The following is a 23,947-nucleotide window of genomic DNA, read 5'->3' on the forward strand; positions in this document are numbered from 1 at the left end:
ATATTATATCTCAATTTATGATGCTCATCCTCGCCCTCATCCACGCCCTCACACTCACACACAGATGCAAGGATAGTCGATATCATGCTAAGAGAAGTAGGAACAGAACGCAGCTCGTATAGAGTACACCCGTGGTACCAAGTCAGTCACCTCTCACTCTCACTGTCCATGGTACAATTTGAATGATCGAACGTGAATTCATTTTCCACATCTGTAATATCATATCAATTCACCAAGAAATAATCCTCAACCATACACCACTCTTTGTGCCGGCCGTAGCGTTCCCATACAGCAAGACATGCCTACCTACCTACTACGATACCTACCTACTACGATACCTACCTAGGTAGATAAACCAACCCATTTTCCTTTCATCTTCTCCACATTTATCAGAATCCCATTTGATACACCTGGGTACCGGTACACCTGCCAGCCTACCTACGAGCCTACCTACCTGCCCGCGTACGGACGGAATATGTGTGAAGGGTTTCCTTAGCGGCTTAACCGGATCTCTCTCTCTCTCTCTCTCTCCCTCTCTCGTGAGTCGTAAACATCCTATCCGCCCTCCACCATTCTCAAATCAAATCCTCCACATCCAATATCACAATATCACATCCACATCCACATCCACATCCACACCAAAATCCACATTCACCCACACCATATTACTTCATTACTCGAACTACAATCCAACCTCACTCAATCTCATTCTCTCTCTCACAGGCGAACCATCACATCTTTCTCCCAAGATAATTAATACGCCCTTCACAAGATCTCTACGTACCTACCTTTGTCTACCACCTTCGTTCACGCCAAATTCAATTCACCCTTTGATAACCACACGAGGGCAATCAAGAAGTGATAAACCTTCATTACTTGATTTCGAGCCAAACTATTTTAGTGTATTGACCTTAGGTTCCTGATATGCGTTTGCATTGATTAGTTTGATATCGGCTCCAAGACACCACAAACCACACCGTCCCGTCATTTTCCTCTTCCTTTCTTTCCATCTGCCTTACCAGCCCAGTCCGAACGAGGGGAACGATCTTCCACGATTCTTTCACATAACGATCACAACGATTGGTACACGAATATCATTTCACCATCTTTCTTATAATTCGATGTCGATAATTTAACCTTCGTCTTCATTTTCGCGATCAACATCTACCTACGATCATTGCACCTGTCTGCCTACCCCTGTGGTGGATTAAATCGCCAATATGGTTCAGGTACCCATGAATACAACGGCTTCGAGCTCGACCATGAGAGCCTCACCTTCCATCGGTACACCAAATGGCAGCTCAAGTTCCAATCGAGGCAAATCAAATGGAAATGGCAATGCTTCCAATCCAGCTGCGGCGCCTACAGCTTTGAGTGCGATGATCTCTCCACCTTTGGATTTGACCAGCGTAGAGAGGAGGGGACAGCCGACGGCCAGCCGAGAAAATCCAAAAAAGATGCGTCCTCATGGTTTAGAAGAGGCCCCAACCTATAGACCAACGGCAGAAGAGTTCAAAGATCCCTATGCATACATTCGGAGTATTGCGCCAGAAGCTCGAAAATATGGCATTTGTAAAGTTATCCCACCAGATTCCTGGAAACCAGAGTTTGCGATCGACACCGAGGTACGTTTTCACCACCACTTATTCATTACAATCGCAACCACACAATTACCTTGCGAATCTGCGACTCACACCATTTGGTCACAACATAAAACATTTGCAGATCTATTCTAATGATTCATAGCGTTTTCACTTCCGCACGCGCAAACAAGAATTAAATTCAGTCGAAGGCAGTAAGTTCAATCGCAACCTGGATCCATCCCTATAACCCAATCCTATCAACACTACCCATTTCCACTACTAACAGCATCTAGGCACACGAGCGAATCTTACGTATCTCGATCAACTTGCTAAATTCCATAAACAACATGGCACAAATCTCAATCGGTTTCCTAGTGTCGATAAACGACCTCTCGACCTGTACAAACTTAAGAAGGCCGTTGATACCAGAGGCGGATTTGAGAAAGTCTGCAAGCTTAAGAAATGGGCTGAAATCGGGAGAGATTTAGGATACAGTGGGAAGATAATGTCCTCATTATCGACGTCATTGAAGAACTCATATCAAAGATGGTTGCATCCTTACGAAGAATACCTACGATTGGCCAAACCAGGAGTGCATCAACAACTAGAATATGAATACGGAGGACCACTTACACCATCTCCTGCAAACTCGCCGATGAAGAGATCAGTACAACATACACCATCGAGTCTGAGGGGTGAATCTCCTGCGATGCGCGCATCGGATGCTTTGAACACAAGTGTAATGAAGGAGGAATTCGAAAAGAGCATAAAGAATATTCCGATGTTAGATGCTCCGGTTGTACCAAAGTCACAAGCTACATCTAGTTTTACTCCGGTGAATGCTGGCGGGTTTACAGCTGTCAACTCTACACCTTCATCATTTACACCTGTCAATAATAATCGCCGTGAACGAGAGTCAAGCGCTACTTTTACACCAACGCCAAGAAGACCATTCGATAGTCCGATTTCATCAGCTAAAAACACCCCCGAGTATAAACCATCTGCGCTGAGTTCAGCTCCGGTATTGAATGGTTTTACTTCTAATCCATTACTCAAGAGACAATTAAGTCATGAAAGTTTGGATTCGGGTAAAGGGAGTCAACCACCGGAAGATTCAGACAATGGTGGAAGACGTAGCAAACGACTTAAGAAAGGTAAAGTTACATTTCTCATATTCATCATGCATCGAGCAAATGCACCATTGTAACATTGTAAGGTTTAAATGAGAAACCTCGATGTATCATTGGCGGTCAAGGTTCCCGGCTAACACTACCCCTGCAGATGCTGTACCAACTGTGGCTGGATCACATATGACCCAATTTCGACCAACACCACCTAGAAATCCAGGAGAACGTGGATCCTCAACACCTGGGGAGGTCAGTAGTGATTCTTCTTTATCTTCTATCTCCTCTACCATTTGTTCGGACACATACTTAGATTCAGATCAGAAATGTGAGACTTGCGGCAAGGGTGATGATGCTGATAAAATCCTGATTTGCGAATCTTGCGATTATGGTCATCATATGCAATGTCTTGATCCTCCCGTGACCCATAAACCAGATTTTGATTGGCATTGTCCTAGATGCTTAGTTGGAGATGGTCAATTTGGATTTGAAGAAGGTGGAATCTACTCACTGAAGCAGTTTCAAGAAAAGGCAGCAGACTTCAAGGAAGGATACTTCCAAAACAAAATGCCATTTGATCCCGTTCTCAATTGCCCTCGACCAGTTACGGAAGATGACATCGAAAGAGAATTCTGGAGATTGGTTGCGAGCCTAGAAGAAACTGTCGAGGTTGAATACGGTGCTGATATTCATTCAACTACACACGGAAGTGGATTCCCAACCCTAGAAAGACAACCACAAAATCCCTACTCTACCGATCCCTGGAATTTGACGAATATGCCACTTCATGGAGAGTCCCTATTCAGACATATCAAATCGGATATCTCCGGTATGACTGTACCTTGGTTGTACGTTGGAATGATCTTTTCGACTTTTTGCTGGCACAATGAAGATCACTACGCATATTCCGCAAATTATCAACATTTCGGATCAACAAAGACTTGGTACGGGATTCCAGGGGAAGATGCCGAGAAATTCGAAGACGCCATGCGAGAAGCTGTACCCGAATTATTTGAAACACAACCTGACTTATTGTTTCAATTGGTCACATTATTGACCCCAGAACAATTAAAGAAAGCAGGCGTTAGAGTGTATGCTTTGGATCAAAGAGCTGGCCAATTCGTCATCACCTTTCCTCAAGCATACCATGCTGGATTTAACCATGGTTTTAATTTCAATGAAGCCGTTAATTTCGCACCCACGGACTGGGAACCATTCGGGGATTCTGGAGTTGAACGCCTCCAACAGTTCAGACGACAGCCATGCTTTTCCCATGATGAACTCTTATGGACTGCAGCTGAAGGTGCGGCAACTGGCGGTGTTACCATTCAGACCGCCAAATGGCTAGCCCCTGCTCTTGGACGACTTCGCGATCGAGAGGTTTCACAAAGAAAAGATTTCATTGATAAACACAAAGAAGATGGTCATACATGTGTCATTACTGATGTCATTGAAGGTGCTGGTCCCAGGTGTCACATTGGATTCCAGATCGATGAAGAAGATGTACCAGAGGAGGAGTATCAATGCATTCACTGCAAAGCTTATGCGTATATCTCAAGATTCAAGTGCAACAAGAGTGGCAAGGTGCTGTGTCTTCTCCACGCGGGTACTTATGAATGTTGCGATATCACCGAAGCAGAAAGATTTGCGGGTACTGACCATACTCTTCATTACCGTCGTACAGAAGAAGCCATTTCAAGTATGCACCAAAAGGTCGCTGATAAAGCAGGTTTGCCTGAAATCTGGGAAGAAAAAGTGGAAAAGTTTCTCGAAGAAGATGCAACTCCATCGTTGAAAACTTTGCGGACCCTTTTGAATGAAGGAGAGCGCATCCCGTATGATTTACCATCCCTCCCTTCACTCAAGAAATTTGTTGATCGTTGTAACGAATGGGTGGAAGAAGCAACAAACTACACCGTTCGAAAACAGCAAAACCGACGAAAGAACGAAAAAGCCTGGCGCAAGGGCAGTAGAGCCGCAGAAATGGAGGAAAGGGACCGTGAATTAAGAAAATTCGAAAACGTTGTCAAGTTATTGAAAGATGCGGATAGAATTGGCTTCCATTGTCCAGAAGTTGATCAACTACGAGAGCGAGCGGATGCCATCACGAAGTTCCAGACCGATGCCAGAGCGGCTTTAGCCCACCCAAGTTCACGTCGTACGACTGAGTTCGAAGAACTTCTAGAAGTTGGACGAGGATTCAATGTCGATATGGTCGAGATTGATAAGCTTGAGAAGGAAGTTCAACAAATGAAGTGGAATGATCGAGCCCGTGATAATCGTGGAATCTTCCTCTCTCTAAAGGAGGTCAGCGATATCATCGACGAAGCTACAAAACTTCAAGTTTCCGACTATAACGATTACTTGAGCTATTACAAGGAACAAAAGATCGCTGGTATGAATTGGGAAATTAAAGCCAAAGAAGTTATTGGTGCAGAGACTGTTCACTATCCACAATTGGAAGCTTTGTCTCAACAAGCTCAGGCTGCGTCGCTACCTGTATCACAAGAAACATTGGCTAAGGTTGATCAAATCCTGAACAAGCATCGAGAAGTTCATAAACAGATCGTTTCGCTATATGACCGTTGTAGGGATCCCGATTTCATGAAACGTCCTGCCTATGCAGAGGTCGCTCTTCTTCAAAAGGAACTCCAAGGATTGGGCAGTAAACCAAGCGGTACTCTTGATTTGGAAAAAGAAATCAAGCGACATGAGGATTGGATGCGAGAAGGGAAGAAATTATTCGGCAAGGCAAATGCCCCTCTACATATTCTCAAACAACATATGGAGTATGTTATGGAACGAAATGTGGATTGCTTCGATATCAGTCAGGATAAACCACGACTCCCGGCTGAACCATTATCTCGCGAACCTTCTCCTTCAAACGAAAAATTACACAGTTGGGAAGATCCAAGATTTCGGGAGGTATTCTGTATTTGTCGAAGGATTGAAGCCGGTATGATGATTGAGTGTGAGCTTTGTCATGAATGGTCAGTTATTCGTCTCTTTTCCCTGGAGTCTTGCTAATTAATAATAGGTACCATGGCAAATGCTTAAAGATTGCTCGTGGTAAAGTTAAGGATGATGATAAATATACTTGTCCCATATGTGATTGGCGTGTAAAGATTCCTCGCGATGCGGCTAGACCAAAGCTCGAAGATCTACAAACATGGCAAGATAAGATTCCGTCATTACCATTCCAGCCAGATGAAGAGGCTATCCTCGAATCAATCATAAACAATGCTCAGGAATTCCGAAATCATATTGCACCCTATTGCAATCCAGTCATGTCAACAGCAGACGAATCTGAAACCCAACGATTCTATTTACGAAAGATTGAAGGTTCAGAAATCTTACTTGCCTATGAAACCAACTTCTTTAGGCAAGAACTTCACAAATGGTCACCAGTCGCGCCAGATCCTCCGCCAGTACTTGAATCTTCGAAATCAACACGAAAGCCTAGACCAACAAAACTTCAAAAGTTGATGGCACAGCATGGTGTTAATGACCCCGAAGCTTTGCCACAAAATTTGAGAACCAAACCTCATAACTTCAAAAGGAAGAGTAGTGAGCCTAGTGGAAGTCGACCAATGCCTTTGCAACCTGCTCCAGGAAGATCGCAGCCTGGAACCCCTACTACTCATAGTTTTGGAACTAGTTCTGGCCCAAGCATGGCAAGTATGGGTTCACATGGTCCGATTCTGAGTGGTCTCCCAAGTGCTCATGATCATGCGCATCCTTATGCATCTTATGGCCACGATCCGTATACCAGCATGGCGGCTTCGGCAAATCCATCTCCAGCTTTCGCACCACATGCTTATCTGAATGCAAATGGTACCCCTACATTCGGACATGCATCTCCTCAACAACCAAATATTTTCAGTGAGGCAGGATTGTCAAGGATGGATCCTTCTGTTTCACTCCATAGTCCAATGAGAGATAACTTTGTGATGGGCGTTAGTAATGTTGGTCACACTCCTCTAGGTGTTACTGCTGGCGAAGACAAACTTTTGGGAGATAGGATGTTTGAACAACTTACGAATGTCAGTGGAGACGAGGAGCCGATCGGGAATAAAGAGTCAACATCGATTGATAGGAAACCAATAGATGATGATAAAGATTCAGCCGACGCGACTAAATGGGACGTGGAAAATAATAATATCGAGTTATTCTTCGATGCACCTTGATTAGTGCAATGGTTGGTCATTTGCGGCATTTGCAATCACAAAAGGTCATATATGATTTATGACTAGCGAAGGAAAACATAGAAATGGCATCGGGGGCCGGCTGGTAGCATACATACGGTGTTTACTCCCGTGGGATGGTTACTTTATGGATTCAAGGCGTTTTTCATGGGATCGGGTTCCAAATTCCGACTTTCCTTACGATGTATTATTTAACGACTGATTTCTGGTCTTCTCGTCTCATGCATGAATTAATGGATCAAGTGTCGAAATGGCTTCGGTTTGGGTTTGTCATTGTGTCTAGGTTTCGGTACGCGTCCAAGTTTACACAATACAGAGATAGATGATGATTGAGGTAATTGCATACATACATTTGGGTTTATATTTACAATGCAATGGGCGGATTTATGGTGGGGAATTGCTATCTTTGCTTTGCTTTTTTTGGTGGGTGGTACTGTGTGAGGCGAAAATGGGCATGCGGGAACGGGTCGAATTTTGAGGGGGAGCATTTTTGGGTTAACAGCGATAGCTCGCTTTGGCTGGCTAGATGTATAGCTAAAAAGTGGGTGGCTTTTTATGACGCGTAGAGAGAGAGCGGTATGATGATTATCTTCGCAATAGAGTGGTATAATACAACATAAAAGAATACCTGTACCGATGCAGTGAATAAAAACTTCAGAAATATACTATATACTCTCGCCTTTCCTCGATCAGGATATCTACACAAAGCTCGTTCAAACATGTGGTTATGCCTCGCAATCTATGGAAGCATTGAATACATTGATTCCTCTTTAGATCAGAGGTTCGTTTGAATAAAGAAAATGGAACAAAATTCACATTGCAAATGCATGTGCTTCACTCCAACCATTGGCATACATCTGGAGCAAACTCAAAAATTAAAAAAAGTGGCTAGAAAATAGCTATGCTTCGAGAGAGCAAAAAAATCCTGTAATTGCAGACAAAATACGGAAAACAAAATGCAGAAATCTTAGACCCACAACCTATCTGTCAATTCATCGCCCAAAAACTTCTAAACCTCCTCTTGTCCAACATCTGAGTAGATAAGCCCGAATTATTGTACAATTTTTCCGAACTATCAGAGAGGTTTCTTGTAAGATCTGGCTATAAAAAGTCATGATGACTCCTAAGAACACGGTGGGCAACTCTTCAACCAATCTTTGATAGGCTGAGAAGCATAATCGAGAAACTTATGGCCCCAGGCATCTTGGGCACATACTATTTTTATATTAGTGTCCATTCCAATTCGTTTATATGCCGTTTATTTACTAGGCTGCTGCTTCCATCACGCACTTCTCTATCATCTTCGGCTATAATTTGGAGAGGGACAAGAGGAAATCTACTCACGGCAATCACAAGGAGGATCCTTATGCATGTTATCACTCTGTTTCCAATTGTAACCTTTCAATTCACAGACGGGCAAGGTGAAAAATCCAGCGGTGGAATATGCTTTGTTAGCATCATTGTTGCCGACGAATTCATGTGCGATGTTGTTCATGTGCCAGGTGATGTCTTTGTAGGCGTCGAGGCCATGTCCGGTGTACATGTTGTAGGTGCTGGCGTAGAGTTGTTGGAGTTCTGAAAGAGAGTTAGTGGGGAGTCTTGAGCAGAATGGCATGTGGGAGACGAACGAATATTGAATCCTCCAATAGAAGCCACCTTCCCATTATCAATACCCGTCGGAGCAGAAAACTTGGAGTTGTTGTCCACGCCTGCTAAAATCATCATACCCTTTTCGCCGCAAAATCTTCTGGGATCACCAGCATTCTTTCCACCGGTATTACCGTGCCATCCCGAACAATCTTTGACGACATCTGGGATGTAGATGAAAAACGCATTTTGCGCTTCCCAGTATGCTTGTAGAAGCTTGATAGCTGCATAGCGGGAGAAAAGTCCGTCGAGACCATTCTCGCCACCAACATAAGCTTGTAAGACTTCATCGCCGGCGAATGCACCGCCTGTGAGGAGATCTTTCAACTAGATGACAAAGTTAGTTAGATAGTTAATTCTTCGCACAGGAAGCAAAGCATGCAAGAAATAAGAACAACATACAGTCCCCACACTATTCCCATTCACCTGTCCATTCGAGAACGTTCCGTTGTGAGAAAATTCCAGCGAGCTCAACGCCAATTGTTTCATCACCGGTAAGTAATCCGAAAATTCCAACACGCTCAATTCATCAGATTCCTTGCTATCTTGAATATCATTCGCGATTGTGCCGGCTAAACTGGCTGTTCCGGCGGCAATACCGGTACCAATTGTGAGCATACCGGCGGTGATCTGTGTACCAAGTACCGGGAGAGTAAATGCGAGGGCTCCGGGTACCCAGCAAGTTCCGATTACAGCTGCGACGGCAAGACCGCCGGAGATAACCGTCACTGCGTTTTTGGCACCGATTTTTGCACCAGGAGTGGTAGGAGCGAAGTTCTAGATGATGCTGTTAATATTCTCTTCTTTTCATTGTGAAGAAATGATTTCGAAAAACGTACAGATTGAAAATCCGCACTCGTCTGCGTGAGCGTATCAAGCGAATTACTCATGACTTTTTCCCATTGCAGATACATCTGCTGCACATTCATCATCGCTTTAATTCCCAACCAACCCTGTTCCTTTCTGCAGGCGTTCCGCTCAGCGCGCTGCAGCTGGCGGGGGTAGTGTCGCAGTTATCGAAACTGTTGGGACAGTAGAAATCTACATTGTAGCGGTTCCCAAATGTTTGGTGGAAATCGAAATTGGGATCGCTCATTCCGGTTGAGAATATGTCGCTGATCAGTTGGTCCATGTTGTGGGATGTCCATGTGTCGCGGTTGAGAGTGATGGGGCCATTGCCGCAGTTGTCGGCGGCGCCGCCGCCGTTGTTGGGCTGGATGGCAAAGATTCCGGGGTTGAAGTTGGAGGGGATGGGAGCAAGTGCTTCGCGGACTTTGACGGGGGCGGGAGAAGCGGTGGTTGTGAGGACTTGGGTGATGAGGAGACTGAAGACGGCTTGGGATTTGGAAGAATGCATTTTGGAGTGAAGGGAAGAAAAGAGGAAAGAAAGATTTTGGAGAATGAGGGAGAGATGAAAATTGAAAGAATGTGTTTTCAACCAAGTAAATAAGAAAGAGAAAAGGAATAGAAAAGTTGATTGGAAAAACACCAAAGAAATAAAAGGGTATAGATATGCGTTCTGTGAAGTAAGGAATGAAATTGATAGCAGATCAAGAACCTTTTATATCCTCAAGAGTTCCAGTTTCTTTGATGAAGACTTGCCAGAATCCAAGATGCCAAGATCATTACTCACAAGAAGGATTTGAAACTTCAGCCAAAAATTTACCAAAAACGTCGAAAGTTTGCATTTGGCTAAAATACATCATATACATGATGCTAACCTTGACTGGCGTTAGTAGCCCTAACAATTTCTAAAGCGCCATCTCTGATGTTCTACACATGTAGAGCGTTCATAGCCCAGCTAAGAGACAAGCCAAGCGCTTATATCGAGATATTAGATGATGATGTGATAGAATGCTGAGAGGCTGATGATCGGATAGGCTGTTCAATTGTTTTTGCGATTCTGTATTTTCTTTCTTTAGAGTTATTCTACGACTTGGGGTCTGCGAATGAGGAGACAATCTCTACAACCACTTGAAATGGTTAGCGAAATGATAGGCTATCCAAATCATCAGCTCGTTGAATTGGGATGATAATGTGATCGATATGTAGTAAGCTTATGCCAAGTTCTCCCCCAAATGTATTTGCGTTGCGGCTCAGCCTTCAGTATTGATGATTAAGTGTGAGCCAAGAGCGCCGTCATGTCGCCAAGAGAGTACAATGAGTGATGGGATGGATTACTGCTCATGAATTTAAGCTTAAAATATCAGATCAATGCAGGTACTATTTTGGAGGAGGATTTACGAAGCCCCTCAATTCGCTAGTCCAATTGGCCTTGTTTATTATCACCAACTGGCTACCTAGAGCCCGACAATTGCTTATTTGGGCCCATAAAATCATTTCCGTTTCGAGTTCTTTTTTGAAGGGCAAACATGTACTTTGCCTTTGAACGGGTGAATGTTCGTCCGTCGAAAAAAATATTCTTATACTTAGGTACGTGGTGATGACATCGTAACAATTGAATCTCATTCAGGACTCAGGAGAAGCGGGAAATGTATACAGTGTATATTTGACAATGACTCTTAAATTTTCATGACTGGGATAGTTTTTGGAAATTCATCTGCCAGGGTAACAAGCTTGTTTGGTGTCAAGACTTTTTGTAAAGCTTGTCTCTGATTCACCAAGAACTGAAGATATCTCAATGAGTGGTCTCAGCAGTTAAGAAAATGTATCAACCAAAAAAAAATGTAAAAATTAAGAAAATTGATGGCCCAGTTGTACCTTGCCATCGATTTAGAGATGTAGCGACTGATCAGCTCTAGTAATGTTGAATACTACCTCGCCGTCTCGTACCATGGTAGTAATGACGATCTTGAGCTCATGTCTTGGCATCTGAATCCAAGAGAGTTCCTATTGTCGTACGAAGGAAACAATACATATGGAACTCATGACAGTTCAAATGGACATCCTCCTGATATCACGAGACCGGCTGGAGAGATATTCTGTTGCAACGATGCCAGATGTAACCCCACGATTTAAACCAAGAAAGACACATAAACTATATTGAAATTTTACCCCGGACGTAGACTGACTATTTATGACTAGAAAATGATCGTGAGAGATTCTCATGCAGTAGCGAGTGAAGTATAGAGCATGAGTGTGTCTTCCCCATGTCTTTAATCAAGGAGGGCAGTCTAAGAACCCTGATCCCAAGTGAAGTGGCTCAGGGATTTTGTAGAAAACCCAAGAGAAATAACAAGCACGTACTCTGGTAACAGGAGTCTATTTCCTGCTTCATTCTCAACCATCGACATAATGACTCAAATTGCCAGAACGTCGTCGATATCTACCGTAGAATGGACGCGAGATGAATCAAACTTTAGATTCTGCCGGGACTGTTGAGCTCAGTGGTTGGTTCGCAAGCGCGAACCAGGGGCAAGATCTTGGAATGTTCAATGGATCTGTGATCATTAATGCAACAAAGGAATAGCCCATATATGATCAGAGACAATTTGAAAGAAGAAACAATAATTGGAAGAGGCCATCATCAGAATAGAAGGACCACGTGTTGACCAACACATCGCGAATTGAATTTATAAATAAAAGTTGAGAATGTAAATGTCTGGAAGATAATACATGCATAAAAAGGGAATGTAAGGCCAGGCTTGAAAGATGTATAAGAGTAACCTACTCATAAGGCGACGAAATGCAATTACACATTGAATAAGATGAAAATGGAATGTGGATTTCTTCATGTCAATCAAACATGGAGTATCCAGACTGAAGTGATCTTACTCACCCTCGAAATGGAAGTGACAGAATGTGGGTAAAACCCTCTCCCTCTATCCTTGTGCTTGAAATTTCCTCGATGAATGAAAAGAATACCACGAGTCAACTTGCAAAAATGAGATGTGCAACAAACGCCTTCTATATTGTCAAGATATATTGAAGCCTCCACTGCAAACAAGAGAGCGAGTCAATATCAAAAATTGAGACATGCAACAAACATTGAAAATATACAAGAGTCTTGACCAGAAAGAACTGCGAGTCAACATTCAATATTTCAGACATGCAACAAACATTCAGAACCCACGAAAGTCTCCACCAGAAAGACCTACGAGTCAACATTCAAAATTGCAGATATGCAACGAAACCAAGGTTCCATCTGACGGTTCGAATACGAAGAGGTCAGAAGGAGATTATACCCACAATGAAAGGTACGAGTCAATGTTCAGGTATGCAACAAAGGGTCTTTTTCCCTGCTGCGCTTCTAGAGGTCGGGGATGTCCGCAATGTTTCCACAATTTAGAGAAAGAACTCGGGGTAAGATGGCGCGAGTACAAATACCCACCGATGTGTACAAAGCTCAGCGAGGCGTGCATTCTCACCACGACTCAGACTCAGTTGTTAGACGTGCAACAAAATGATTTCATGGACGGATGAACCAATACAATGCCTTCTGCGGCGCAAAACTTTAATACTGTGAAAGGAACTCCGTTGTGTTGGATTAGAGGTGGAGTTAAAATGGTACGACAATTTGTGCCCTTGAGTCAGTCGTAAATGTGCAGTCGGCGGTCTCCGCCACGGCGTTTGTAATGGGATCTTAATTTAGAATGCATGGCCAACGGGTATGACCCGCATAATTGACAGGCATGACGCAAAGATGAGATGTGCAACAATTATGCATAATATAGATATATATTGAATACTCTGTCTCTTTGAGATCTGGTGAGAGTTGATGAGAGGAAATTCTGAGCGATAGACATGCAACAAATATTGCATGAATTCATGCTGTCACGGATGCATGTCCATTTACGATTTGACATTCCACAAGAAGAAGCATGTCCGAGAAGGGGTGAACCCGATGTGGCAGAAATGAGCGAGACTAGCTGCCACGTCTTCCTTTGGAAATTGTTAGTGAGTAGAGCTGACTAGCCACCACGCAAAACTGTATTGACTACAAGATTATCACAACTGCCACGAGTCGTGGTACGAGAGGAAAACCTTTTTGAGGCCCCACTACCTTAGATAAACGCTTGGATGGACCTACCCATGAAAAGGAACGAGGAAAAAATTCCAATGTTATTGAGGCTCTTACACTTTAGCATATGTGCGTCGCCAACGTTCGCCAACCCAACGGTCAGCTGGACCAAATCCGAGATCATAGAACACGATGGCCTTGTTCTCTAAATCACTGCTTGACTTTGTTGCATATCTAGAACGGAGACGGGCATACTTTCCGAACTTGTCAGTATTCCCGTGGATTCTGGAAGACCGATATTGTAGGTGAGTGGTTGGAAATAATTCATGGAGGATCGCCGAGATGTGATATTTTCGACAATTAGCGGCTGAGCTGTAAAACCTGGGGAGGCTTACGATCAACTACTGTAGCCGAGCCATATCCAAACAAGGCTGAGATGTGAGATCGTCGTGATAGAACATATTTCTTTTCAGAGGTTCAGTGCTTGGTTCTAGTTTGCTGTCATGTTCCCTAAGTCCGATTCTAGATGGTCATAGTCTCATAGATGACCTCAAAGCTTCTTTTCTTCAGCCGGTTTCACACCCGTTTGTCCATACACAAACCAAATTGCCAGGCATCATCCTTGGGTATCTGGGAAATGATCACAATTATGCTTTTGATGGGAGAGGTAGATGACTCGCGCGTGTCTGTGACTAGTGGGAACCTTAATTGTCAGATTTTGGCTCTCGAGCTTCGTGGGTGTTGAACCGATATCATAATCTCACGATAATAGCTTCTGCAATCCACAATGAATAAGAACGAAACTCGTTTCTCCGTCCGTTATACAAAAGTCATTTCAACTGATCGAGGTACATGATCAAGTTCAATGTTCAGGATTGTTGTTTCAATTTGCTGAGGGTGGTCTTAGTCATCCAAACGTTAGTAAGCACGCTTATGTTCATCCCATAGGAAGTTTCATTCAACCACACAACAAATTGACAACCATTACCACAACAGTACCATAATGCGACAGTCCAACAGTAAGAAAGAAGGATAGAATTGTTGCGTATCTCAATTCTCAACATTCCAGCTCGGTCAACAAGTTTTATATTGCTACATCCACTAGCTACTCGGGTCTCAGATTTCACGCCATAATTCTTCCTGAATGGCATTGATATTCAAGAGCGGCTGTCAATGTTGCACGTCTCAATTCTCAACATAACGCTTCGCTACTCAACCCCAAAATGGCCTTGAGAATTGACTAACTAGAGCTGAGGTCAGGGCAGATAACCCTTTCTACGCTCCTTTCTATTACAATGCAACGACAAAAAAGATCTCTTTCTGAATTCATTCGAAACAGTGATCATTTCATTTGACAAAATCAAAACATACACAAAAATTCACAACTACTCCAGCGTTGAACACATTCTCATTTTCGGTACTGTTTCGACTCTTCATGTGTCCTGGTTTCAGTTGGACTCCCGAATTTTGAGGTATTACAAACACGAAAATGGCCAAAGACCCAAGATGCCTATTCAGCTTGATAGAGGCAGCTTATGATGTACCGAAAAAGATCAAAATGTTGCATATCTCAACATCTGGGCATTTTCAGATCTACACTTGGCAATGATTCAGAGCTCCAGTTACCAACACAAGCATGCCCGCATGTCTTACATGACCATTCGGAGGACGAAATTGGACCCAGCCGAATTTGTACACTTCTCGTACTCCTTATTGCAGCTACAACTACCCACAATTAGACAATGAACGTCACAGAAGATTATTTTTGTTGCATATCGAATTATTTGCCAAGGGTGAATAGGGGCAATTGACAAGAATGGAATAAAGTAAAGGGAGCCAATACGTCACATTCATCCCCAAGGTAACCACCCCTCAGTGATTCAGATTCGGGTGCTCGGGAATTATTACCTCGATTTTCGTTGAGGTGAAATCACATGTCAACTCTTCAAGATATCTTGATATGCCCCAACCTCTTATCATTTGAGTTAGTCTCTCATGGCATGAGGGGATTCTCGATTGGAAACATGTGGAGGTAGTTTCTGGATCTACACATATCCTCTGCCTGCTTCGTTCTTACGTACCCTCACCAGCACCAGCACCGGCAGCATAAAATCCAGAATTCTCGGAACATTCAGCACCTCAACCAAATTACCCCACTGGTATCGGATCTTCTCGCTCGCTTTCCCCTTACTATCAGCACTTGCGTAGCTTTCGATCTCAAAGATTGTGCCTGAAAGTCTCCATCGGGCTTATGCACTACTTTCGATTGTGAATGCCTCGCTTGTTTGTTTTCTCGAATCAGAATTTACACGTTACTTCCTACTTTAATCTTTAATATAGATCATCCTAATTTTGTTGCACATCTCAGTTTCCATGGAAGTAATGAGATTTTCCATTGCTTCTTTCATTTTTCCATCTTCCGGTGTGAGTGGTCATTGCATTTTTGAGTTTTGAGTTTAGGGTTAGGGTGCCACATCATAGCACGTGTACTTCATTAACACGTCGACGATCAGGTGCACGACCCGGTTGATTGGTAGATTTAAAGGGAAGACTAATTTGTTGCAAATCTTAAGGTTACCCAAGAATTTAAGGTTTGCTGATCGCAAACATTAATTGATGGAATACGGACGTGATGAAGTTCTCCGACCGTCGTTGGTACGGAATAATCTGATTGTTCCACAGATCAGTGAAGTATCACGGTATGAATATCAAACCACCAAGATTTGTTCACCACAATACTCTGTACGTTCGAAACAATTGACAAGTTCGGAAATTCTCGACTGTAGTCAGTGTCTTATAGACCTGTCCGATCAATTCATCAAATTCTTACGCCAGGGATATCATTGTGGTTAATTGTCAGATTAGCCGAACCATTCAATCAATCCCCCCTTCATTTGAACTGGAAAGACTAGATTCATCCACCTCATCAGAAATCCTTTGAAATCTTTCCATTGCCTTTGTTGCAAGTCTTATAACCCATGGCAACTTCATGATCCACTCATTTACCAAGGTGACCCCTGTCTTTGGATGATGAGTGGGAGTTCGTCTGCGCATTTAAACCAGATATTCGGGACGTTATTGTGCAAAGGCATGGCGATATCCTTACAAATCATGGGGGCTTTTATTCGGAGAAGTTCTAGGACCTCTGTAAGTCATTGCTTGTTATATGATGAAGGCATCAAATCTGGCAGGTACTTAGCCTTCTTTCCAACCCAATGGGTACTTTATCGTAGGCTCCTGAATTTTGATTCATGCATTGTGAACCATCAAACATTTTTCATATGTAATAACGCGGTACATTTTCTTCTAGCTACTAGTATCGGAGGGATCGCGGACGCTACATTCAAATTATGATTCAAATCACTGGTTTTGATTACAGTGGTCAGGAACCATAACTTCGCTTTCAACTTGATTGCAGCGGTTAAGTGTAAGTGGCTCACATCTTTTCTATTAAAAAAATCAGAAGCTCAAGTACTGCCTCCCTCAAGATGTTCGAAGTTCTCCCACTTTTCAATGTACTGGACTGTTGATAGAAACCCCATGGCAAGATCTAAAAACCCCGATTGATAAAGTGAGCCAAAGTAATAGTAATGCTGCCCATTGACTTTCCACGACTTCGGTGTGTTCGTGCAGATAGTGAAAAGCCTATCACTGACAATTTCAGTATTCTGGATGAGCGGGGAAGAGTCTATTGCATCAACAACGGCTTTAGTTTCCCCAAATATGACCAGCATGTGCAGTGCTATTGTGTTCTATGACATTCACCTCTCAAATCAACTTCACTTGCTGGTCAAATGTACCAATAACACATCTTACATCTTATCATTCGCCTGTTTTCTAAAGTGGATGCTAGTGAATGAAATGTATTTAATTTCTGCCGAACGGCTGAAAGATACTCACTGGTACCGCCACGACAGCATGTGTTTGCGGTGAAAATATCCCTTGTAGTACGAAGGATTGGCCATATATATCTAAATATTACGAGTCGTCAGAAGAAGACGAAATTCTGTCTTGGTGCTTCTCAGTCGGTGGAATCTTGGCTTCATGACTGCCCTGCCTAGTTTGGATACTTTTGTATATACAAACCTCCATATATGACTACGAGTTCGCTCCCTTTGTTCCCATAGTTGTAAGAAGGAGCGCATGGAACGAGGTCTTTCACTGATTTAAACTGGCGGACGAAAAGACCCCGTCCTCCCAGACCTGCCGAGCTCTCTTACCACATGTCATTGATACATTAACGAGAATCGTTTTCAAGCATTCAATCGATCGTTTTTTTTTCTCTCCAATAACCAGCGGATACACACCGAAGATTGATTAGATCAGCAAAATGCGAGACCTAAATTTGCTTAAGAGTTCCATGCATTGAAAAAGCACCAGAGAAGCATCGCTGATCCTCAAAGAATACGCGACGGGGCAACATTGTTGTGAACGTTTGTCAAATTAACATTCATATAATCATTGAAAAAGTAATTTCATACTTTGGTCTGTTAGATGACAGATGTGCATCCAATGGACACCGATTCAAACTGGCAGTCTCTCCCCCGAGAACGCCGGACAACAATGCTCTAGAGAAAGCGATACTGAACGTAGAAATTCACAAGAATGACATCGAGAAGCCTCGAAAATTTGGACGAAGTCTACGGAGATACACAATTTTAAGGTGTCGATTGAAATCTCTATCTAAGACAACGAGATCGACTCCTCGCATTCTATCCTCTTCCTGAAAAATTGCGGCTATCAAGCTCTCTCGGTCTAGATGCATGAGCTTAAGTATTCTAGACGTAGTATCGACCTAACCACTACTACTGTATTGTCGATCTTGATGAGAGTTTTTGAAAGTATCTTAAACAAGAGATCTCCCTTTTTTTATCGTTCGCTTGATCTCTTTTCTCACACCCAAGGCAGATTTACTTCTTTCCGTCATGTGTTTGAAATCAGTTTATTCACCTCAGGATTTCCAATAAATTATCACTGTAGGCTACGAAAATCACTTCAAAATAGACCCAGACTGCAAGCCCAGAATCTCCTCGCACGCCTCAACACTTGCTTGAATCCAAATTCTACTTTTTAGATCCCCTCCATATTCTCCTGTCACCCCCGTATCTCTATCAGACCTTTGTCCGATTCATATTTGTGGAAGGGCTGTCTATTGATATCTCTTACCACTCCACAACCTGTAATATCTTATTTCATAAATTCAAAACCCAAGAATCTTCGGACGTCTTGAAAGCTCACCAGAATCCCATCAATGCCAATCTCATTACAAACCAAAACCTCGGCATCCTCACCATTTAAGTACTTGTCTGGGGTGCTCTTCTACGCTTGTGGGTAGAGGAAGAACGTATATAAGCTGCTTATGCGTCATAGATACTGTGAATCCAGACACCTGTGTGCACTCAAAATTTAGCTGCTATCGATTCACTCGCTTTCTAAACATAGAACATCGCTGGATACCCAATACTCGTTCGAGAAGGGCGTTGATCTCAGAAGCCGATTTCGTGATATATTCCACAATTTCATTAACCTGATTGAAATAAGTCTAGTAGCAACAAGCATAAAAATTAATATGTAAAGCCATAATAAAAACCGATATAATATGCTATTAAGCTAAAAATGCATGCTACGATCTATCTATGTACTATATATGTGACTTGGGACGATGTTAAATCCTTCCGCTCACTCATCCCCTCAATAGTGCTCCTTAGTATGTGCACAGCTTGTATCATGACGCATTCTTATGTAGTACCGATCCTCAATCTTACACCATTCCATACTATCTCGTATCCGAGTAGCCTTCTCAAATAATCAATTAAAAAAAACAAAAATGTCTACCATCCTTTACCTCCGGCAATCTCCTCGTCAACACTTTCCCACCCTGCAAAAACACCCTCAATCATCTTAGCCCCCAATCCTGGATCCTTAGATCCTGTAGTTGCTCTGATACTGTGCATACTAAGTTGGGGGATTCCGACATCAATAGCTCTAACGCCCATTGCAGAACTCAACATCGGTCCTACTGTACCTCCCGATCTAGAATCATTTCTGATCATAAAAGTTTGCAACTTTTGTCCACATTTCTCCGCCAATCTCTGGAAAATGGCGGTTGAGACAGAATCCGTAGTAGTATGACCATTACTATCTGCTTCAACTGTCAATCCTACATTTAGTCTAGGACAATGATTCTCGAGGTATTTTTCCAGGAAATTAGGATTTGTAGCATGTGTAACATCGAAGGAGACGAGGAAAGACTTGGCATACGTTTCCATCAGAATATTGGGGCTGTATGTGGAATGATTGAAGCACTCCACGACACGTTCAATTGTTCCGGGGAGGAAATTACCCCTTGCACCCTGACGCAAGAGCGAGCCAATCTCTTCGTCATCGAAAAGAGCAACCATGGAAATGATACCAGATGATTTGGAATCTTCAGAGGAAGAGTTGGAGAGTAGTGCCTCAATGGAAGACCAGGAACAAACTTTATCATCAATACGTCCTGAGAAGATGAATTCCTTGTCGAGCCCACCGAGTTGAGAGGGCTGGGTATCGAAGAGTTCGAGTTCCCAGTTGATGATGGTTTCTTTATTTTCAATGCCCAATTCTTTGGCAATAAGATTGACAAGTTTTGGTGGTTGGGTGGAGACAAATGTAGATTTTGCACCGGATATGTTTGATGTTTGAAATTGCTCGGATGATGATGAGGATGAAGCCGAAGATTCAATATCGGAATTGTCGAGACCAATGATTGGTACGAGTTGGGTTTCCTTATTGTTCTGACCAAACATTCCAACACCAAAATGGGGAGCTAGAGTTGGAATGCGTGCAATTGGCCAACCCAGTTTTACCAATTTTTGAGAAATGTATCCAGTTTTCTCATCTTTGACCAAAACTCTACCACCAATACCAAGATCTCTATCCCACCATGTTTCATTCAATGCGCCAGCATAAGGAGCAACTCCGAGCTGTACAAATCCAGCTTTATTGTGTTTGGTACTGATGGGCTTTAGGCGAGCTGTGAGAGAATCAGAGTGTGCGGCAACCATTGCTATTCCATTTCCAGATTTGTATGCACCACCAACGGAAAATGCAATCAAGGATGTTCCGTTGCGGTTCACGTAGTATTTTCCGTTGGGCTCAAGCTTGCCATTCCATGAATCACGCGGAGAGAGCTATTAACAAGATATCATTAGCGTTGTGCTTCTTGAATTCGAGGGTGCGTTTGAATTCAACTGTGAAGAATCGGAATGATTGAGAGTTGCACTAACCTTAGTAAACCCAGCGTCCTCCAACTTGTTCTCCCAATACTCAATAGCATGCCAAACTGTTGGGTTCTCCGTCATGAAGTTAATGAACGGTTCTGCATATTCTTCGGGATCTTTGAGAATGGTCGCATGCTTCGTGGAATTGGGCGCCTTGGTATCTAAATTGCGAGGAATAAGAGAATCATTGGGTGAGTGGAATGCTTCGAACAAAGTTTGTGCACCACTCGTAGCATTAATTTCCGTCTCGGCGGATGGGAATTGGTAAGATTTTCTCATCTTCTCGAAGAGTGTTTCAATCTTCTCCTGTTCTAAGCGCGCTTCTGAGTCGATGGAACCTGGAGGGCCCCATGAATCACCCCCAAGGGAACGAATCGGTAGACTTTCACGGGCTGTGAAAGACTCCTTATTATTCGGGTCGGTAGGTTTAGAGACCGCCAATTTCATTTTGGCAAATTCCCCCATCAACAGCTCCTGGGTAAGCTTCTCGTCAGAAGCAATCTGTTTCTCCATGGCAGCTTTGTGAAGAGAGGCGGTTGACGGCTTGTTCCTAACCATTGTGTTGTTGTTACTGGGAGATTGGTCTACCTTGATGTCTGCGGTTTCAACGGTAAATAAAGATAGAGGGAGCGATTGCCAATATAGTGAGTGGAGAGCGGTAGTGAATCTGAGTAGGCAGATGTCGTTAATGTGAGTTATGATTTGATGGGAGTGATGCAATTGATGGAAGATTGATTGTGAATGGAGTATCAATACCTACCTAATACATAGATTCCGAACAGTAACTATGATACCTATGAGAGTTGAAAGTCAATTGAAGGCAAAGATGGGATGTTGTGATTATTGTACTCGATTGTCTATTGTTGTCTTAGATGTACAGCCTCTCCAATATTGAGCTACACCGATACCGATACCTAGTCTTGGCGATAGCCTTAATCCACATCGCCAAGTATGCACTGTACCTGAACCAAGAGATAAGATCTCACAATGGAGACATGTACCCTCCAACGTCAACGTCAAGTCAATAATAGGTTTACCACCGGATTGTAACTAGTATATCTTCACATCAATGATCATCGATCCATCACAAGTTGATGAGTGTTTGGTAACTGGAAAGCACAAGAAAAAAACAACGTTGTTGGTCAAAATCCTTTTTATTTCGATTGAGACTATCTTTCGTGGAGAACCTAAGCTTCTGCCAGGCGGTATCATCCATCATAAAAAGCCATGCATGCTATATATATATATAAAATTCGTCATCATCGGCAATCCCCTAATTGAGACAAAGAAATCCCATCAATTCATTATACTGTCATTTCTGATATCCTCGATCGATTCCGTGCTCTCAATTGTTGATTTACCAGTTGTTGTCATAGTTGTTGAAGTGCTCTGGGGGACCACGTTGGTTGCTGTAAGAAAGGGCATGTTAGTAAAAGGGTAACAACAAAAGCAAAAAAGAGATAACATACGGGTCGTATTGATCATCCTGGCCATAATGTTGATCGTACAAGTGTTTGGCTTGTTCCTCTGACCTTTCTCTCATTCGGTGCTCACGGATCCAGTCCTCACCCTTGGTCTCAGCCAACTTGTCGACTTCAGCGGAGGCGAAACCGGCGAGAAGCTCCTTAGCAAAAGCGTGGGAGACTGGCTTTCCTATGGAACGTATTCGAGTCAGTACATTGATTTGAGTCGAGGTTGAGAAGTGAGGCTTCAAACATACCCTCCTTGCGTTGTCTGTCCTCGAACATCTTCATGGCGGCGAAACCAGCACCTCCTGCGAGAACCTCATGACCGAGACTGGCAGTGTCTTCGCTTTGGTATTGGTCGTAGTGTTCTTGAGATTCGCCTAAATGGAATCGTATGTTAGTATGAGCTTCATCTTGTATGGAGTGTCAGAGTGAAGGTGGAAGACGTACCCCAGCCGAAAACCATTTTGATAGATTTATGTGGTAAAAGTTAAAAAGTTTGAAGAGTGTGGTATGTAGTTGTAGATTGAAGTGATGTAGAGATGTAGAATTGTAGTTGTTGATGAGAAAAGAAGAGGAGAAATGTTGCGGAGGGGAGATATGAGGGGTTTAAATAGATGGAAGTGTTACCGTCGAACCCTCACCCCTCTTTGACTATGCCTTTACGGATTTCATACATTCACACCCGCCTACCAGTTACCTAGTACTTCTTAACCAAATAGAGTAGTATATGATTCACCGTGTTATTCCATTAAGTATCAAGCCCCGCTTATAGGTAACATGAATGAGTGTATCGTACTCAAGTAGGTACAGAATGTGGATTCTAACCAAAGTTGTACGGAGTAGACATTCAAGGAGAATATCTTGGATGGGGCCATGCAGCTTCCCCCTTTATTGTCTATGGTCACGGTGATTCCTAGTCATCGTAACTCGTAACTCATACCTCGTACTTCATACCTCATCTTGCTTGATCTTGTTTTCGATGGCAACAACTTTTCAGGGTATCATATTGAACCCCACATTGCATGAAACTAATACTCAACCCACAATCTACCGGGCACTCATAGACAAGTGTCAAGTTCTTCCAATAGTCTAGCACCTAGTATTTACACGACTTGCGTGGCTTGTAAAAGAATGTGATGGAATCATTATATAAAAAGCTTGTTTGGGAAGGACTGGTTTGCTACGAGAGCCGGCCAGCCGTGGACACTGATGAATGGATGGATGAATGGATGGATGGATGGATTAACATGCCGTTGTTTCGGTGGGATGGCAGTGGCAGTGGCAGTGGCAGTGAGATGATCATCCTTCCCTAGGTAAGGTTATACCCAAATCTGGAATGCAATGCTGAATGCAATGCTCCCTATCCCTCTTTGCTCTGTATATCTATCTGCGTCAAGTATGTATCATTTGTCTTTCTGAATACTGGGTAGCTATCAATGCATGTCATGAAATCTACTTTGTTTGAGTGGAAAACGGAATGATATGGTAGCACATTCTAGAGTCTACGATACATCACCTTACAGGTTACTATATAAAGGAATAAGTCCTCGTACTCGTGGCAGCAAGGGTAAAGCTCCCATTGCATTTGTACAACACAGCTATTGAGGGGCAAAGTTAAAACATAAAGCATGAAATGTGCGGTTCCGAGACTCTCAGACCCCCTCCATGATCACTAGTAACTACATTACCCAGCATCTACGATACGAGTATGATGATATAGTGAGTACCTATGACATCAA

General features: G+C 43.0%; 5 protein-coding genes across 5 annotated transcripts; 1 reads left to right on the forward strand and 4 right to left on the reverse strand.

Annotated features, from left to right (window-relative positions):
* Nucleotides 1–1,220: 1,220 nt before the first annotated feature.
* Nucleotides 1,221–6,894, forward strand: EAE98_000714 (uncharacterized protein; the record flags this gene model as incomplete). The annotated part of the gene is made up of 6 exons (XM_038948332.1): nucleotides 1,221–1,625; nucleotides 1,747–1,795; nucleotides 1,877–2,737; nucleotides 2,865–2,959; nucleotides 3,032–5,697; nucleotides 5,745–6,894. The coding sequence occupies 6 exons, from the start codon at nucleotides 1,221–1,223 to the stop codon at nucleotides 6,892–6,894; spliced, it is 5,226 nt and encodes a 1,741-aa protein (XP_038816009.1).
* Nucleotides 6,895–8,035: 1,141 nt separating this feature from the next.
* On the reverse strand, nucleotides 8,036–9,916 carry EAE98_000715 (uncharacterized protein; the record flags this gene model as incomplete). The annotated part of the gene is made up of 5 exons (XM_038948333.1): nucleotides 9,399–9,916; nucleotides 8,962–9,336; nucleotides 8,541–8,886; nucleotides 8,257–8,487; nucleotides 8,036–8,127 (listed from the first exon to the last, which is right to left on the reverse strand). The coding sequence occupies exons 1-5, from the start codon at nucleotides 9,489–9,491 to the stop codon at nucleotides 8,036–8,038; spliced, it is 1,137 nt and encodes a 378-aa protein (XP_038816010.1). The 5' UTR covers nucleotides 9,492–9,916.
* A 3,677-nt stretch (nucleotides 9,917–13,593) lies between these two features.
* EAE98_000716 (uncharacterized protein) lies at nucleotides 13,594–13,941 on the reverse strand (the record flags this gene model as incomplete). The annotated part of the gene is made up of 2 exons (XM_038948334.1): nucleotides 13,594–13,765; nucleotides 13,886–13,941. The coding sequence occupies 2 exons, from the start codon at nucleotides 13,939–13,941 to the stop codon at nucleotides 13,594–13,596; spliced, it is 228 nt and encodes a 75-aa protein (XP_038816011.1).
* A 5,370-nt stretch (nucleotides 13,942–19,311) lies between these two features.
* EAE98_000717 (uncharacterized protein) lies at nucleotides 19,312–21,297 on the reverse strand (the record flags this gene model as incomplete). Its single annotated transcript, XM_038948335.1, has 2 exons — nucleotides 19,312–20,649; nucleotides 20,746–21,297. The coding sequence occupies 2 exons, from the start codon at nucleotides 21,295–21,297 to the stop codon at nucleotides 19,312–19,314; spliced, it is 1,890 nt and encodes a 629-aa protein (XP_038816012.1).
* Nucleotides 21,298–22,096: 799 nt separating this feature from the next.
* Nucleotides 22,097–22,834, reverse strand: EAE98_000718 (uncharacterized protein; the record flags this gene model as incomplete). The annotated part of the gene is made up of 4 exons (XM_038948336.1): nucleotides 22,656–22,834; nucleotides 22,460–22,585; nucleotides 22,209–22,392; nucleotides 22,097–22,148 (listed from the first exon to the last, which is right to left on the reverse strand). Exons 1-4 carry the CDS (start codon nucleotides 22,669–22,671, stop codon nucleotides 22,097–22,099), a joined length of 378 nt encoding a protein of 125 aa, XP_038816013.1. The 5' UTR covers nucleotides 22,672–22,834.
* Between the last annotated feature and the right edge of the window lie 1,113 nt (nucleotides 22,835–23,947).

Source organism: Botrytis deweyae (assembly GCF_014898535.1).
Source record: "Botrytis deweyae strain B1 chromosome Unknown BDEW_001, whole genome shotgun sequence".
Lineage (NCBI taxonomy): Eukaryota > Fungi > Ascomycota > Leotiomycetes > Helotiales > Sclerotiniaceae > Botrytis > Botrytis deweyae.